The sequence below is a fragment of the Hypanus sabinus genome, chromosome 3 (genome assembly GCF_030144855.1).
Source record: "Hypanus sabinus isolate sHypSab1 chromosome 3, sHypSab1.hap1, whole genome shotgun sequence".
Taxonomy (NCBI): domain Eukaryota; kingdom Metazoa; phylum Chordata; class Chondrichthyes; order Myliobatiformes; family Dasyatidae; genus Hypanus; species Hypanus sabinus.
In genome coordinates this window covers 110,840,681-110,855,499 of record NC_082708.1, presented here as the reverse complement: position 1 = coordinate 110,855,499, position 14,819 = coordinate 110,840,681, and the positions used below count along the sequence as shown (strand labels likewise).

The 14,819-nt window shown below is 42.5% G+C and overlaps 1 protein-coding gene across 2 annotated transcripts in view; it reads right to left on the bottom strand.

Annotated features, from left to right (window-relative positions):
- LOC132391576 (folliculin-interacting protein 2-like) overlaps positions 1-14,819 on the bottom strand; it is a 96,317-nt gene that overhangs the window by 23,369 nt on the left and 58,129 nt on the right. For both annotated transcript variants that reach the window (XM_059964945.1, XM_059964946.1), the window contains 3 exons: positions 14,624-14,759; positions 12,860-13,061; positions 7,265-7,353 (listed from right to left, as the gene is read on the bottom strand). In XM_059964945.1, the coding sequence (XP_059820928.1) occupies positions 7,265-7,353; positions 12,860-13,061; positions 14,624-14,759 (427 nt within the window). The remainder of the gene's footprint in view (positions 1-7,264; positions 7,354-12,859; positions 13,062-14,623; positions 14,760-14,819) is intronic.

Sequence of the window (14,819 nt, the reverse complement as noted above, 5' to 3'; positions counted from 1 at the left end):
TTTTATCCTTACTCACAGGGTCTCAGATGTCAATCAGGTTGGGATGATGCAATCCCTCAACCAGCCCACTCTGGTCATCTCCTGAGGGCTTCAATGAATAGTACCATACTCATTACACAATTCTGTCTCCGAGAGACAATAGCCGTTATCAACGGTTCCGCCTTGCTGAGGCCAGGGCACATTCCAAACCCTGTGTATTCTGGATGTCTCTCTCTCATTTCCTGGGTCCCAGACCCAAATTAACAGCAATCTTGCGATTCTCGAAAAGGAGGGGGCTACTTTGTACCCTTCGGCCCCTCAGAGTTGTGGCACATTTGTAACAGTAGTTAAAGCAGTTTTTATATTGAGGGAAGTTGCTGGGTACCAGATTCAGATTTGTTTTTATTCACATGTACATCAAAAGATACAGTGAAATGTGTTGTTCGTATTAGCAACCAACACAAACTAAGACACCAACATATATGTCCACAATGCTCAGCAGAACACCACTGAACAACAACAGCAAAATAAACCCTATTCCACCCTCTCACCCACCCACACAGACATTCCACCAACCCCAGGAGGTCTTGACTCTAGTCTGACTTCTAACTCTGCACATTCCTATCCCTAAACGGATCCCTAACTCCCCTCTCTATCCTCAAAGCCATCTCTATGATGCAACTTCACCTAACATCTAAATCTGAGCCACAACCTCAATGGAGAGCTCAGCTCGGTGTCACCTTGACTAGAAAAGACTTGATAGTAAAGAGAAAGGTGGTGGGGAGATACAAGCTCAGCCACAATGTTATTAAATGGCAGAGTGGGAACAAGAGGAAAATACCTTTTACATTCTGATTCAGGTATTATGTTAATCAGCATGAGCTAAAGCAGTTAATGATAAAGATATATTCAGAATTGCTTAAACTGTTCAAGTGCCTGATGTAGGCATTGCCCAGACATGAGGATGTCATATTGAAACAGTAGGCATAGAGGGACAGGAATGCAGATTCAGAAACATTTGCAGGTCTGAAGCAAAAAAAAGAGAAACAGTTAAATTTGGTTTAAGGTCTAAAGGAATGACGGTCAAAGTTTAAACAGCTGTGGAGTGGAAATTAGTAGAAAACATTCAGATAACTGAACTATGCAATGATATAAATGGCACAGAACAGAAGTGGCACGGTAATGTAGCAGTTTGTGTAACGTTACCTCAGCTTCAATCCCACCACTGTCCTTAGAGCATTTAGACATTCTTCCCGTGATGTTATGTGTTTGCTCCAGGTGATCCGGTTTCCTTCCACACTCCAAAAATGTACAGGTTCATATTGGTCACATGGGTGCAATTGGGCCAAGTGAAGTACTCAATGTACTGTATCTCTAAGTAAAAATGACCACAGTAAAACTTACTGCAATGACAGAGACACTAACCTACAGGCATACCATGCACCTGAGGTGGGGTGGTGGGGGGAAAGAGGTCAGCTACATTCTTAGAAAATGGGCTGCATCATGATTTTCCATAGCATGAAGTTGCATCATCTCAAGCCAAGAAATGTACTCTGAAGTAGGCAAACTCTACAGATGAAACTTAACATGAAACCGCAAAGTTTTATTAAGATTGTGCTGGTAACTGGTAACTCTGCTTGTGCTCTCCCGAGCAAACTGCCCTCTTCACTGTCCTATTCCTGAGAAACCCTTCTAAACCTCCAATTTGCTGCATCTAGCAAGATCAACAACACCCTGGCGAAATTACTGACCCAGCTGGAGATCATCGACGTGCCAGAATTGCTTCAATTCCAGACCGTACCTGGACCCGATCGTTGAGGCCTGGTCTGAGGTCCACCACGTTCCCAGAGACCCGCGGCCTGCTACTGTGTCGGAGCGCCTGGAGACATGGCTCATTCTGACCAGCACCTCTCCGAAGCAGAGGTGATGTCGGAGACCTCAAGACACCCCAGACGCTTCCACGGAGCCACCACCGTACAGCCTCGTTGGTGGCCATCCACAGCTGCCGGAAGTGAGGCCTCCGCCACCGACCTCAGAAATCGGGCCCAGGGCTCAGGTCACGTACTTGTTTCAGCCGGCAGCCCGGCCCTCTGGGATTAAGTGTCAGCTTTGGAGCCCGACCCGATCGACAGCCTGGGCCCCCAGCAGTTGGAAGTGGCAGTGGAGCCTCCCCCATCACTCGGCCCAACCTGGAGCGCCCGACGATGCGACCCACCAATCGATTCCTGCGGGACATGTCCACCAACCTCAAAGAGCTGCCAAAACACAGTGCATCGATGAAAACTTGGAAAGATGCACAAGTTACTGAGGAAGCGTGGGAAAAGAGCTGGGCTGCTGGTCAGATTGAAGTGGAGGGGCTTTAGGATCCCTCTGCCCACCATCCTACTAGCTGATGTGTAAGCCATAGAGAACAAGGTGGATGATCTTAAAGGAAGACTCACCTACTGCAGGGAGATGCAGAACTGCTGTGTATTCTGTTTCACAGAGACCTGGCTCTCCCCTGCCACCCCCAACTGTGCCATCCGGTCCATCGGATGGACCGCATGGCATCTTTGGGCAAGACGAAGGGAGGTGGAGTCTGCCTACTGATCAACACTGCGTGGTGCTCGGACACAGTGGCACTGACAAGCTCCTGCAGTCCGGACCTGGAACAGCTGTTGGTGAAGTGTTGTCCCTATTATCTGCCACGGGAATTCACCTCGGTCATACTGACAGCGGTCTACATTCCCCCCCAGGCAGACGTGGAGTGTGCTGTGAAGACACTGTATGCCAACATCAGTGAACTTGAGACCAGGTAACTGGAGGCTTTGCTCATTACAGCCGGGGACTTTAACCAGGCCAACCTCAGAAAAGTGCTGCCTAAGTTATACCAAGATGTCTCCTGCTCCACTAGAGGCTAAAATATACTTGACCACTGCTACACAGCAGTCAAGGATGCCTAGCGATCCGTCCAACAAACTCACTTCAGAAAATCGGACCATCAGGCCGTACTCCGCCTCCCGGTTTACAAACAGAAACTGAAGCAGGAGGTCATGGTGTCAAAAGTGGTGTCACGTTGGGCAGAGGAAACGGATGAGGTCCTCAGTGACTGCTTCGAATCGGTGGACTGGTTAGTATTCAAGGACTCGGCAGCTAACCTCGATGAGTATGCCTCAGCTGTCATGGACTTTATCTGGAAATGCACAGAGGACTGTGTGTCTCGCAAGATGATCTGGGTATACCCTAACTGAAAACCTTGGATGATTTATGAGGTCCAGTCCCTTTTGAAGGCTAGAGCTGCGGCTTTTAGGTCTGGAGATACCAGTCGCTACATGGAATCCAGGCGTGAACTCTGGAAAGCCATTAAGGATGCCAAGAGGCAATATCGAGCCAAGTTGGAAGCCCAGGCTAACCAGAGCAATGCCAGTAGACTTTGGCAGGGTCTAAATGAGATCACTGGATGCAAAGAAAAGGCTGGGAATATCAATAACTGTAGCACTTCTCTTCCTGACGAACTTAACTTATTCTAAGCAAGATTCGAACAGAAGAGGAGCATCATGCCCCCTCCGGATGAACCGGACCTGGTGGCATCAAGATTCATCGTCACGGAGGAGGATATTAGAAGAGCCTTCCTGAAGATAAATCCAAGGAAGGCGACGGGCCCAGATGACATCCCGGGTTGGGTTCTCTGGGCCTGTGCAAACGAGCTAGCTGGAGTGTTTGCTGACATCTTCAACTGCTCCCTGCTTCAGTCTAAGATCCCCTGTGTTTTAAGAAGGCAACAACAATCCCAGTGCTGAAGAAAAGCAAGGTGGCATGCCTGAATGACTACCGACCTGTGGCTCCAACATCAATTGCTATGAAGTGCTTCGAGCAATTGGTTATGGCACACATCAACCATAACCTACCAGTCAACCTCAACACTTCACAATTCGCCTACCGGAGCAACAGGTCAATGGCAGATGCCATCCCTCTGGCACTGCATTCCTTCTTACCCTGGAGAATAAAGATGCATACGTAAGGCTCCTTTTCATCGACTACAGCTCTGCCTTTAATACCATCATTCCAAATAAACTGATTCCTAAGCTCTGAAACCTGGCTGTAAAAATAGGGGACAAGCCCTCCTCTACAATCACTCTGAGCAACGGTGCCCCACAAGGCTGTGTACTCAGCCCCCTGCTGTATTCACTGTACACCCATGATTGTGTAGCCAAGTTTCCATCGAACTCAATATACAAGTTTGCTGATGACACCACAATTGTAGGTAATGATGAGTCTGAGTACAGAGGAAATTAAGAACCTGGTGGCATGGTGCAAAGACAATAACCTATCCCTCAACGTCAGCAAGACAAAGGAATTGGTTGTTGACTTCAGAAGGAGTAGCGGACCACACAACCCCATCTACATCGGTGGTAAGCAGGTGGAACAAGTCAAAAGCTTTAGGTTCCTCGAGGTGAATATCACAAATGACCTGACTTGGTCTAACCAAGCAGAACCCACTGCCAAGAAGACCCACCAGCGCCTTTACTTCCTGAGAAAGCTGAAGAAATTTGGCCTGTCCCCTAAAACCCTCATTAATTTTTATAGATGCACCTTAGAAAGCATTCTTCGAGGGTGCATCACAACCTGGTATGGAAGTTGTCCTGTCCAAGACTGGAAGAAGCTGCAAAAGATCGTGAACATAGCCCAGCACATCACACAAACCAATCTTCCATCCTTGGACTCAAGTTTCCACCACACACTGTTGGACCAGTGCTGCCAGGATAATCAAGGACAAGACCCACCCAGCTAACACACTTTTTGTCCCACTTCCCTCCGGGAGAAGGTTCAGGAGCATGAAGATTCGTAAGGCCAGATTTGGGAACAGCTTCTTTCCAACTGTGATAAGACTGCTGAACAGATCCTGACCCGGATCTGGGCTGTACCTTCCAAATATCTGGACCTGACTTGCACTACCTTACTTTCCCTTTTCTATTTTCTAATTATGATTTATAATTTAAATTTTTATTATATTTACTTTGATTTGTACTTCAGGGAGCGTGAAGCGCAGAAACAAGTATCACTGTGATGATTGTATGCTCTAGTATCAACTGTTTGGTGACAATAAAGTAAAGTAAGTAAGTATGAAAAAGATGATTCAACTGGATGGGAAGATGACAAATTGTAAACAAATGGCATTTATAAAGGGTGCGCAAACAGCAAGATCACTGCATTTGTACACAGCTTTCAACAGTGAAGAAGGTTGTTTAAAAATATGGGATCCTCTCAGTTATAGTAATAGACAAATGAAGCATTTTTTAAAATTTTCATAACCCTCTTGCAGATAGAAGAAGTGCTGCTATCTCTACTCTTGAATAAGCACCAGGCTTCAAAGTGGAAAACTTATCAATGGGGCAACAATCAGATTCCATCACTGAAAGCCTTGTGTACTTCATTATCATCACTGGATCTAGCAGGTGAATTGATTGGTTAATGCAGCACATTATTCACATAAAAGTTCTGAAAAACACTCTCATAGAATGCAACGTTACACTAAATATTGGTTAAACTATCATTTATCTTTAGTTGGAGAATAGAGCAGTGCAAAGCCCTGAATGAAACCTGAGGAATGACATCTATAGAGTTGCCAACACTATCAAACATAAGCATGTAGCTTTTGAGGAGAACAATAGGTTGGCAATATCTGTTTTAGTCTGCCAAGTTTCCATGAGCTCATTGGAACTATTGCTCCAAATAAAGTTTTGACATATTTCCAAGGTCAGCAATAAGCCAGAGGTCACCATAGAATTGGGGCTCTGATGTCCATTAGGTCACAGCAAATAAGCACCATCCCAAGTCAGAAAAATAGAATGTTTTCAACAAATTCACAGTACAATCAATGCAATATTTAAATATGCAGCACCTTATCTAACTCTGAAATTGTTGCCAACTCTGCCTCTTCTCAACCCCTCTGGTTTAACTCTGTTGTACTTGTACTGTTCCCATTTCCCACCCATAACCAAAGATGAGATTCAACAGCAGAGATTGGTCAACATATTCAATGTTATTTCCCATTGTTTCAATGCTGAATTAACTAATGTCTTTTTTCTTAAACACAAATGCCACAATAACATCTAATTAATATCAAGGGACACTGCCAAATTCAATGACTTAACAGGCTAATTCAGGACTTGACATCACTGATTCAGGGGAATAGTATAATCATGCTCCATGTTGCCTTTAAAAAACATCACTGATTTCCTGTATGTTCTATATTTCTCATTTTCCCTTTAATTATACACTTATTTTTATTCAATCTTAAAGTGTATTCATGATTTTTGTTTCACTTTATCAATATAGTATATAAATGTCAACATCAAATGTTGCAGAAGAACTCCTCTAGTATGATACCAGGAAGTGAACCAGTTTGAAGCAGAGGTTTTCTGAAGAGCTAGAGGTATTCAGAGTTACAATAAGGCTTTGATGACAATGACTGTCTGAACAATCAACAAATTGAAAGGTAGATGAGAGTAAATCCACTTGATCGAAGATGTAAAATGCAAGGCAGAATTTCACAATGGAGAAAGGTACCATTTGATTCAACAAATCCATGAATGTGTCTTGGCTTACATGAGCCATTTGAAACTGTATTTTATACTCCTATTCCTTGTAGTTGTCTGAAATCTTCTCAAACGCATATACGCTCTTTGCCTCAACATCATGCAGCAATTGGTTTCAAATTCTCATCTTCCAATGTCAATTTTTTCTCTTTGTTATTAGGTAACACAAATTATTTAAAAACAAAACAGAGGCTATCAGAGCATAGAAATCTTAAATCAGAAACAGTTAACATGAAATGGATAAATATTTGAAGTAGAAAATTTAAAAACAGAAGGTCTTTGCATGCTAGCTCTGATTCAACTAACAATGGCGATGAAAGATTAAACCAAATCACAAATAAGTTTTCAATTACAGTGCCACATAAGGTTTCTATACAGCCCAACAACCTTAAATTCTAAATGTGTATTTGCATAATTCACATTATGTTTAAATATATTAAAAAAAGTGTAATTTTTTTCCTATCTTTTAGGCATGGGTTTCAAGAGACAAATCTTTTAAATTATATCTCTAAGAACTGACAGAAAATAAAGTCATCTTCCTTTTACTTGGGCCAGGAAACACCTATTTAGGCATTTGGACTTCAATATATTATTTGTGGATTATATTAATCATTACCAAATACTTGCAGAGTAATTCTAATAACCTGCCATGTAGGAAACCACGGTAGTACTCATGAGCAAAATTACTCAGTTCCTTCAGATCTTACCTGAATTCTCCCAGGCCCTCCATTACCCGGCTGATGTAAACTTGCACCCTCTGACTAGATTCGGCAATCTTTCTGGAGGAGATCATTGCCTAACAAGAAGATTTTAAATGGCTCAGATCAAGTTCTCATAAATTATCCTTCACTCTCATTATGACATTTTATTGCCAATAAATAGAACACTTCCTAACCTCTTATTATTCAAATTACAAACACACAAATACTTTGCCCTAACATTGCAAGACAGTGTAGGCAACGGAAGATGCTGTAATAGTGGAATATTTCCTACTTTTCCACACTTGCTGCCAGCAGAGCTTTGCAGAACAATTAAAAAGCTCAATGTCAAACTGGACAATGTTAAATAAAGGGCTCTACACCAAAATCATCATCAGTGCAGTTGAGAGCACCTACATTATGCATGATATTGTGTTGAGACTCAGGTGAACTGAAGCAGCAAAGGAGCATAAACTACAGGAAGCTGAGTCAAAGAGTGGGAGGCCAAGAGGCTGAGGGAGAGAATAAGGGCAAGCTAGGCTGTCAGCAGCAATGTACATCACAGAAGGACAAGTAGGTGATAGGTATATTTTACCAGTCTTTCCTGACTGACAGAGACTCCAGCATGGGCACGTTTATCTACACTACCCCTCAGCTTGGAGCACCTGGACAACAGCAAGGCAGCTGCTTAGCGATTACAGCTCAACAACCTACACCATCATCACCTCACTACCGATTAGCAAACTTCAAAACAAATGCCCTGGGCCTCTGATTCATCTCAGATGACAAGGTGGAGCACAGATCAGCTGGTTGAGTGGTGTCAGAACAACCTTGCACTCAACAACAGCAAGACCAAGACCAAGGAATTGATTGTAGACTTCAGGAAGAGGAAGTCAGGAGAGCACACACCAGTCCTCACTGACGGACGAGTCAACAGCTCCAAATTCTTGGGTGTCAACATCTGAGATAATCTATCTTGGGCCCATCAAACTGATGCGATCATGAATCAGGCACACTAGTGGCTATACTTCATTAAAAGTTTGAGAGCATTTGGTATGTTAGCAAAGACTCTTGCAAAGTTTTACAGAGAGTTCTCACTGGTTGCACCACTGCCTGGAATAGAGCCTACAATGAGCAGAATCAAGAGAGGCTGAAGACTAAGCCAGCTCCATCACAGACAAAACTCTCTCCACCTTTGAGGACAACTTCAAACGTCAGGGCCTCAAGAAAATAGCATTCATCACTAGTGAATCTCGCCATCTGAGACTCGCCCTCTGCTCATAAGTATAGGAGCCACACTCGACATTTTGGGAACAGCTTCTCCCCCTCTTCCCCATCAAATTTCTGAGCGTACGATCAACCTATGCACACCATCTCACTATTACTGATTTGCACTTGTTTTGTGACAGTAATATTTCTGTTTTGCAGTGTACTACTGGCACAAAACAACATTTTCTCGTCAGTCATAATAAACTTGATGCCATTATGTTCAGTAGTGAAAAGTTTGAAATAATTCTATGGGACAGAGATGGCTGTGTTCCAATGTGCTGAAGCTGGACCAAATTCAAATCAAATGTTGGCCACTCAAGGACATTGACTCAGAATTGATAAGTTGGAGTCAGAGCTTCAGAGACTGCCTTACATTTGTGAAGGAGAGAGTGTTACTTGGACACAATGGTACTCAAAGTGGTCACCACCTAAGAATGCCTCAAATTTGATGAGCAGTCGGACATATGGATGCGACTACAAAACTAGGTCTGCACTGGGAATAGTTGAGAGCTCTGGAGGAGTTTCCATTTTTACCCCAGTTTAACAGGCAAGATGCTGCTGTTCCCCATTTAGAACAGTGTGGGGACTGTAGGAAGGGAAGGGTGTATGAACCATTCAGAAAACCACAGGAGGAATTTCAGTGGGGCACGAATAGAAAAATGCCATCGAAGATAAAATAATTGTTCTTTGCAGCAAGCACAGAGCACTGAAGTCCGTAAACACAAAGTACACTGCAGATGCTGTGGTCAAATCAACACGTACAAACAAGCTGGATGAATTCAGCAGGTCGGGCAGCATCCGTTGAAACGAACAATGTTTCAGGCCGAGACCCTTCATCAAGACTGTGCCTGCCTAGAGTCAATCTTCTGGGAGGGAGAAGGACCAAGTTATTGTGGCACACATAGACAGGAATCATGTACTTAAGGCCAAGGTGGTGTTTTGCTGAGGGATTAAAAATAGTTCAGGGCAAAATTGATTAACTGTGCCACAAAGCGTGATAATCTCATATTATTCCCCAGCCCCATGCACATTGGCAAATGATAATAAGATAGAAAGTAAACTTATGATTCAAAGACTGGTGTGAGAGTAATGCATTCTGATTCACAGGAGACTGGCACTGGACTAGGGGTGAAAGAGTTCTTCCGTTTCAAAAAGCTTTACTTGAACCTTCTGAGACCAGCACTGTGACAAATGGCAATGGCACAAGTATGATTATCAACAGATCCTTGACCAGAGGTGGGTTGGGGAAGAGGATTTGAGTAAGAGGAAGTTTAATAAATCCAAAAGCAATGAGAGAGCAGCAGCACAGGGTAATAAAAGCTTGAATGAAAATCAAACTGAAGGGACATACAAAAAAGCATGTCACAGAAAAACAGTGAAAAATCAAAGCTTATAGCTGGTTATCTGAATGCATGAAACATTTGCAACAAGATAAACCAGGTTGATGCAACAAATAGAAATAAATGAGATGATTTAACAGCTATTAGAGAAACACTGTTGCAGTGTTTTCCGGACAGGAACGCCATGTTCCAGATAATTAATATTCCAATGGAATATGCAAAAGAAAGTGAAGGCAGGGTAGTGCTGTTAACTAAACAATGTTTCAGTGAGGTGTCAATGAACTAGGTACAAGTAATGACTAGCATTATACAGCTTGGTAGCAATAACGAAAAACAGGGGAAGGACATGAGTTGGAATGGTCTACAAACCCCCCAAAACTCTGCCTCACAGTAAGACAAAGTAAGTGAGGAGAAGTGAAGGGACATGAAAGAATGGAGACAAGCCCCTGCAGATGCTGGAAATCTTCAACACCATACAGGTACTGGAAGAACTCAGGAGGCCGGGCAGTATCTATGAAGGGGAAATAAACAGCTTGATATGAAGGCTCCAACACATAGGACCGTAAGAGGTTGCTGTCATAAGCACAACCCTCCCCACACTGAGAGCCTCACCAAGAGGAGGTACTTCAAAAAGGCGGAATCCATCACAAAGACACCTCACCATATAGGATATGCCCTTTTCTCTTTACTACCATTGGGAGGTGATACAGGAGCCTGAAGACTCTCACTCAATGATTCATGAACAGCTTCTTCTCCTCCACCACAGAATTTTTGAATGGTCAATAAAACTGAAACAGTACTTCATCATTCCTTTCCTTTGCAGTATTTCTGTAGTTTTTAGCAATTTTTATCTTTGCACTGTACTGTTGCTGCAAAACAATAAATTTCATGGCACATAAATAATATCTGATTCTGAGAATGCATAATTCCTATCACAACTACTAACGTATTAGGAAAACTAAAAATGGGCATGTTGCCAGGATGCAATCGCCAGTATCCAAGAGTCCGAAAATCAGCTACACAGATGTTATAGCCATTAACATTTTTCAAAACTCACTTTGGAAGCCAGCAGTTGATTGGAAAACAGTGAAGCCTTTGTTCAAGAAGGAAATGAGACAAAATGTGGAACAATAGATCAGTTAACTTAAAATCTATTGCTTAGAAAATGCTGGTCTCTGTAATCAAGGAAACGTAGGCTATTAAGGGAGGCTAAAAGTGATCAAACCAAGGCCAGATGGTGCTACCAAAGGAAAATCACTGGAAAAATTACTAGTTCCGAGGATGCAACAACCAAATTAGTTAGGATGAGATCTACCATGCAGTGTAGTCTATTTGGTTTTTCAGAAGGTATTTGATAAGGTGTTACATAAAAGGCTGGTGCATAACACAAGAGTATGAAGCATTGAGGGAAGTGTTAACGTGGATTAAAGAATGATAATCATATGGATGAAAAGGACTGAATAAATGGGCTTTTAAAAAAAAACACCATTTCAGTCTAAAAAAGTACCCCAAGGAACAGACTAGGCCCTTTCATGTTATGTTAATGACTTGGAAGGGGCAGAGGTTAAGCTGGAATTTAGAGGGATGAAGGGGGGGGGGGGGATCTCATTGAAACCTTTCGAATGTTGAAATGCCTAGACAGAGTACGTGTAGAAAGTTTGTTTCCCATGGTGGGGGAGTCTACGACAAGAGGGCACAGTCTCAGGATAGAGGGGTGACCAATTAAAACAGAGATGCAGAGAAATTTCTTTAGCTGGAGGAAGGGGAATTTGTGGAATTTGTTGCCACAGAAAGCTGTGGAGGCCAGACTGCTGGGTGTATTTAAGGCAGAGATTGATAGGTTCATGATTGGACATGGCATCACAGGTTACGGGGAGAAGGCTGAGAATGGGGCTGAGGAGGGGAAAGGATCTGCCATTCAATCATGGTTGAACAGACTTGATGGGCCAAATGGCCTAATTCTGCTCCTATGTCTTATGGTCTATATCCAAGTTGGGTGATGCCACAAATACTTCACAACTCCAGTGACCCAGTTTCAGTCCTGACCGCCAATGATGTTGTGTGACGTTCACACACTTTTCTCTGTGATCGCTTGAGTTGAGTAGTCCAATGTCAAAGAAGTGCAAACTGATAGGTTGTGATCCTCTGCAGTGTGTAGGTGACAGAATCTGTTGTATGCTGATTGGAGTGTTATAAGTATTGAGCACTGATCTGGGTTTGTTGGGATGGACATGCTGCATGACTTTATAGCTAGTGGGAGAGCATACTGGAACTCTGTAATAGCACAAGGACAAATGAAATGAGCCATTTCTTGCCATTGGAGTTTAATGTAGGGAAATACGAGGTCATCCACATTGGTGAAAGGATTCCAAAGACAGCTTATTATTGAAGTGGAGAAACTACAATTGAGAAAAAAAAATCTAAATGTTCTAGTGTAAGAAAAGGTACGATGCAGGTGAAGCAAGTAATTATGGAACAGCATACTGGCCTTGATTACGAGAGGGCTGGAGTTTAAAAAGAGCATTGTACAGGGTACTGGTGAGGCCACACCCTAAGTACGATATATGAGCTTGATCAGCTTATTTAAGAAAGGGCACTGGAGGTAGTCCAGAAGAGATTCACAAGGACAATTCCTGGGAAGAGAGAATGTCCAATTCCAAAATCTTAAAATTAGATTAGTATTCTTTAAGGATTACAATTATTGAAAAAACAAGATCCTGACAGAGTATTGCAAGGTAAAAATGTAGTTGCAAAGTTGGGCATGTTTGAGGGCTAAGCTCTTGCTCCTGTTTTCATCTGTTGTTAATTTTTCCATTCACGAACTACAGAGTAAATTCAATAAAAGTTAACAATTATACATATGGAACACAAACTAATGCAGCTTTGCAAAAAAAAGTTCTGCATTTAAACTTCATTAACAGCTGGAAAACTGAAGGGCATTATTATCAATAAAACTAACAGGAAAAGTTTGAGTTGAGGTCTAACTGCTTGATACCTTCTCAATAGCGGTCTTCAGCTTGTTCAGGTGAGTCTCAAATAAGGGGAAATGAGAGAAAAAGAACTCCTGAAAAGTTCTGTTCTCCTCTTCCTTCTCGGGCAAGGAGAAAACAACACTGATTGCGATCTTCTTTCTCCGGACCATCTGTGGGTTGCAAGTATAGCTCTCATCTGCCATCATGAATTTTTCCTCGGCCGACCTTGTAAAAAGCACAGAAATAAAATGTTTTGGAAATACGGATATGAAAATACTAATTTCACCACCAAAAGGGGCAGCTCAATGTTAGTTAAAAAAAGGTTGGGAATTAAAACAGGTAAAACTTCCCATCCCTAATAAATTTTTAGAAGATAGAGGTCAATCAGCTTCTTGAGCCCATGTAATCAATCATAAAGTAACCCAACACTGCCAATATCCATACGCTTTCTAGTGATTTTGAAGAAAAGGAACTTTTCTTGTCCTTGTTATTTGAGACATTAGGGTGTAGGAGGCATTATTATGGATTGAGTAGAGATCGCATCACAGTTGCACTCACTCAGGTAAGATCACGTTAGTTCTTCCTCATAAACTTAGCAGCTTTAATATTGTGAAATAACACAAGGAGCTTTATATGAGTTACAATGCAGTGGCACTATAACAGAGTGACTAGCATTACACTGGATGCCAGCAACCCAGGTTCAATTCCGTCTGTATCTGGTAAAGAGTTCGTACGCTCACCCCATGACCAAAGGGGTTTCATCCGAGTGCCCCAGCTTCCTCCCACATTCCAAAGATGGACAGGTTATTAGCTTAGCTGAGCACAGGGTGTAAACAGCGCAGGCTCGTTGGGCCGGAGGGGCATGTTACAGTGCTGTATCTCTAAGTTTAAAAGAATGTGCTGTACGTCTCCATAAATTTACAAAGTACTGCGGTTTCCGGTTAATTGGGATACATCAGGACCAGTACATTATGCCCCAATTAAGCGGCTGCCACAATTAGCCGAGGTTTCATAGAAAAAGTTAAGGTATAAAAAGACAAACTTGCATTTAACTGAGTAACGAATTATGTATTTAAATGAAATACATAACAAATTAGAATACTACCAAAACTACTGGAGGTAGCCTGTCAGATCAGACGATGACAGGAAACTTGAGTGGGATAGTTTAAAGTGAAAACCCCATTGCACTGGGGCAGTTACACTATTTCAATCTCAAAAATCTGGGTCTAGTGGTATGAGTAACACACACAAAATGCTCTAAGAACTCAGCAGGTCAGGCAGCATCTACGGAAAACAGTACAGTCGATGTTTCAGGCCGAGACCCTTCAGCAGGACTGGACAATATTTCATTTTCACTCCCGGCCATTTCTGCCATCTCCAAGACTAAATACTTGAAACCACAGTGAGCAAACAGTTCTGCATTGTCATGTTGCTCAGATCTCACCAGCTATCAGTGACAAAAATCACTGCTTTCTGAACACAAACATGCAACTGACACAATTTAAAAACAGTAGACTTTAAGTACGGCGTAGTGTGTTTAACTGGCACTAGCTAGAAACTGTTCGGCAACAGTCTCCTGTATCAATTAAGCAATGTCCCAAATGAACAAAGGGAATATCAGCTATTTTCTCAGTAAGCTGTCCCAACTGAGCAGCTGCTCCAACTAACCGATGGCCCAGTTAACCAGAATCCAGCTGTATTTTACTATTACAGAGTTAACAGCTTCTTTCTTCAGAGACTGTAATACAGCAAACCCTGCCTTGGTTAAAAACAGTCTTTCAACCTACCATCTGGGAAGGATGCCATTTTCAAGGCTGGTGGTCTGATTGCGCAGCCAGCGCCGTTGAAAACTACTGGCACAATTAGTGGAAAAGGAAGAATTTGGAGAGGGTAGTGGTGTAATCAAGAGACTGCTCAGGGAAGCTGCAAGGCAGAAGAGAAGCATAATAGGTTAGAAACTTCAGCTACTGAATATATTACAGA